This window comes from Piliocolobus tephrosceles, unplaced genomic scaffold (genome assembly GCF_002776525.5).
Source record: "Piliocolobus tephrosceles isolate RC106 unplaced genomic scaffold, ASM277652v3 unscaffolded_314, whole genome shotgun sequence".
In the NCBI taxonomy this organism is placed as follows: Eukaryota; Metazoa; Chordata; class Mammalia; order Primates; family Cercopithecidae; genus Piliocolobus; species Piliocolobus tephrosceles.
In genome coordinates, this window is record NW_022314754.1 from 38,188 (window position 1) to 41,745 (window position 3,558).

Here is a 3,558-nt window from a genome sequence, read left to right on the forward strand (position 1 = left end):
GCATCAGCCTCACCTGGGAGTTGCTGGACACAGAGAATTTGGGGCCACATCCAGAACTGTTGAGGCTGCATCTGCACCTTAACCAGACCCCTCAGGGGCTTGTATGTCCACTAGAATCTCTGCTCTAAGCCACAATGAAAAATCTCACTTCCTCTACTTTTGACAACAAGCCCTTGTCTCCCCAAGTCCTTCCGAGGCCACCTGGGTCTGGTGCTTAAGAGGCCTGGACTCATCAAACTGAGTTTGATTCACATGCTTGACCCTGTCATGATATGCAAAAAAAAAAAAAAAAAAAATTAAAAATGAGCATTTTTACAATTCACATGGGTGGTGTGTTGGGGAGGAGAAAATATTTTAATGAGATATCCAGAGAGAAATACATGGCTTATGCCATTTTTTTTTTTTTTGTTCTCACTCAGCTCCAGTAAGTCTTATTTCTCAGACATATTATGTTCTGTTTTGTGTTCCAACTGCCATGTGTTTTTCTCTTTGAAAGCTTTCCTGTGTATATCCCTATTCTTCACCCACAACCTGCCTAAATGCTACCTATCCTATCAGTTCCCCGTACTCACCACTTGTCAAGGAAGTGGTCTCTGACCATTAGAACATTTGGAAATGCAGAATAGGAATCTTTTAGTGTTTTTATTTTTCCGATGGAGTCAGATTATTTCCGCTGTTGACAGAGGTTGTTATCATTTTAAATGTTTACATTGTAAATGGTGCTGTAAGTCCGTATGGAATATCCCCAAAGTTGATCCTTGGGCCACAAAGACTTTTAAAGCTATTTTTATTTTCTTTAATTTAAGTGAGATGAGGGTTCACTCATCTCACTGGGCCTAGTGCGGCCCAGGCTAATCTCAAACTCCTGGGATCAAGTGATTGACCCATCTTAGCCTTCCAAAGAGCTGGGATTACAGGCATGAGCCACCGTGTAAGGCCACAAAGATTAAAATTCTTCTTATCTGATAATTTTTAAAAAGTTTACCAAATCCTAAAAAATGAAGAGTACTGAACTATTTGTGAAAAGGCCCAACATTAAGCAGAACAGGAAACTCAAAAACAAAACTGTAACCAGATAACATTTCTCTGGAGGGGAGTCTGACAACAATGGGAGAAAATTACAAGCACACATCTTTCTGACCCGCAATTTCACTTTTAGAAATGAATCCTATGGTCATATTCACACAGGAACTCAAAGGAGGCTGCATAGGGATGTTCGCTGCACTGTTATTTAAGATCAAAGTTGTGGCGATTATCATTAGAATGTAGTTGGCTAAAATTCTACCCACAGTGTGGGAGATGGTGATGCATTTAGGATGAAGACATTCCTGAGAAAAGTAGTGGCTACAGCAATCAGGCAGCTCCTTGTCACTGTCCCTGCATTTGAAGAGCTAGGAAGAGTTGCACATTCAGGGACCACGGCACACAAGCATCAGGAAGCTGTCCCTGTCCTGGATGAGAAACCACAGGGCAGGTTTCCTGTTGGATTTCATGGTGGGAAAGGAGAGGAGCAGAGAGAGGAGAATTCTCAAGGCCGTACTGCAGGAAGCCCCTTGCACAGGGTGAGGAAGCATTTTCAGAGCAAGGAGGAAGCCTGAGAGCCCAGGGCAGGTTTTGGTCTCACTTCCCCATGAACTTGGACCACTGTGGAAAGTACCACTACCTGCATATGAGCTGCAGTAATAATCAGCCTCGTCCTCAGCCTGGAGCCCAGAGATGGTCAGGGAGGCCGTGTTGCCAGACTTGGAGCCAGAGAAGCGATCAGAGACCCCTGAGGGCCGATTACTGACACCATAAATCATGAGTTTGGGGGCTGTGCCTGGGTGCTGTTGGTACCAGGAGACATAGTTATAACCACCAACGTCACTGCTGGTTCCAGTGCAGGAGATGGTGACCGACTGTCCAGCAGACCCAGACACTGAGGGAGGCTGAGTCAGGGCAGACTGAGCCCAGGATCCTGGAAAGAGGGAGAAACACACTCTAGTGAGTCAGTGCTGGGCCAAGGTGAGCCTGAGGAGCAGGAGACCAAGAATCAGCCCAGAGGCCCCTGAAGCCCCTTCCCTGGAGGGGTCACCTGTGCCCTGAGTGAGGAGGGTGAGGAGGAGCAGAGCCCAGGCCATGGTGGAGATGTCTGGAGAGTGCTGCCTGCTGAGACCCCAGCCCTGGGCCTACCCCAGCCCTGTGTTATCTCCTCTGCCTCAGAGGAGGGCGGGGCCTCCATGCAAATCTGCACCCTGAGCTGGTCTCCTCACCCCACCCTCACCTAGGCCTAGGCTCAGAGACTTCTGCTTCCTTGGACAATGGGGTTCAGCTGAGGAGATTAACGTTCTTGTTTGTCTATTCTGATGTCAGGAACTTAATTTTTTTGTACCTGATTTCCTCAGGAGAGAAAGATCTGCTGAAATCCCTTACCGGAGTGAGCTCCTGGCCCTCAGTGTCTCTGCTGTGAGGCGCCTGTGTCTCTGTGACCTTCCAGGCCTTGGCCCACCCTGTAGCGCCCTCTGCTTGGCACCCACCTCCAGGCTGTTTCTACTGTCAGGAAATGGGGGTACCCACCTGGTGGAGCCCTCTGCTGGGTATCGTTGGTCCCTGGTCTCCCCAGCTGCAGCATTGTCCCATCCCTACTCCCACGCTTTGTGCTGAAGCATCTGCAGCATGGAATCCCTAGAGCACATCAGCCACCCCAGGCAGTGCACCCGCATCCACACGGGGCACATGTGGGAGGGAACCTGTGGAGGGAACAGGAGCACTGACCAGGTCCACAGTCCTGAGCCTGAGTCCACTGCTCCCAATCCTGCCCTTCCCACTCATCAGCAGACAACGTGTCCTTCCCACCATCTGGTTCTCAGCCTGAGAAATGGGGACCACAGAGTCCACACTGCACACAGGCGATCCGTGGGGATATGACCCAGCAGGACAAAGGGAAAGTTTGTTAACAGGCTTTTCTGTGTGCCCCAGCGTGATATTTATTCTGAATGTTTGATTTATTGAACTGTAATTTATGTGTTAAATCGCAGAGATGCATCTTTCCTGCTTTCTTACTTTTTCCCATCGGACCACTTCCTCACTACAACTTAAAGCTGACCTCTCTAAGCCTTGCGACAATGAAGACACACAGACATTCAATAAATACATTTTTTGTTTTTTTCCTTAAAAGGATTTTAGTATCTTTTCTTCTTTCCCCATTGCTTGTGACAAAATTCTTTTAATGTTTCATATTAAATATTAATGGATTCAGGTTCCATTTAAATATTATAACATACACTATCCTGTCTTCCCACCTAGATTCATGTCTGGAACCATGACATGTGCATGGAGCAGCTATTTGAGCACCAGGAAAGGAAATGGTATGTAGCAGTTTGGGATGGCCCCAGCAGATGAAATACAACAGAGTCTGCATGAGACTCCTGGATTTCTTCAGGGTCCCCCGGCTGGGATCCAGACAGCCTGAAACTTGAAGGGGCACAAACCTGAAAACAAAAAGAAGCCCAGAAAGTCCTCTTGTTATGGGTTGAAGATAGGAAAGGATATTATTTGGCTCAAAATGAAGCCTCAGTC

At 47.5% G+C, this 3,558-nt stretch overlaps 1 gene segment (V, D, J or C); it reads right to left on the reverse strand.

The window, feature by feature from the left end:
* Positions 1–1,377: 1,377 nt before the first annotated feature.
* LOC111528576 lies at positions 1,378–2,143 on the reverse strand. The segment is given in 2 exon segments: positions 1,378–1,957; positions 2,075–2,143. Coding segments are annotated over 2 exon segments (594 nt in total).
* Between the last annotated feature and the right edge of the window lie 1,415 nt (positions 2,144–3,558).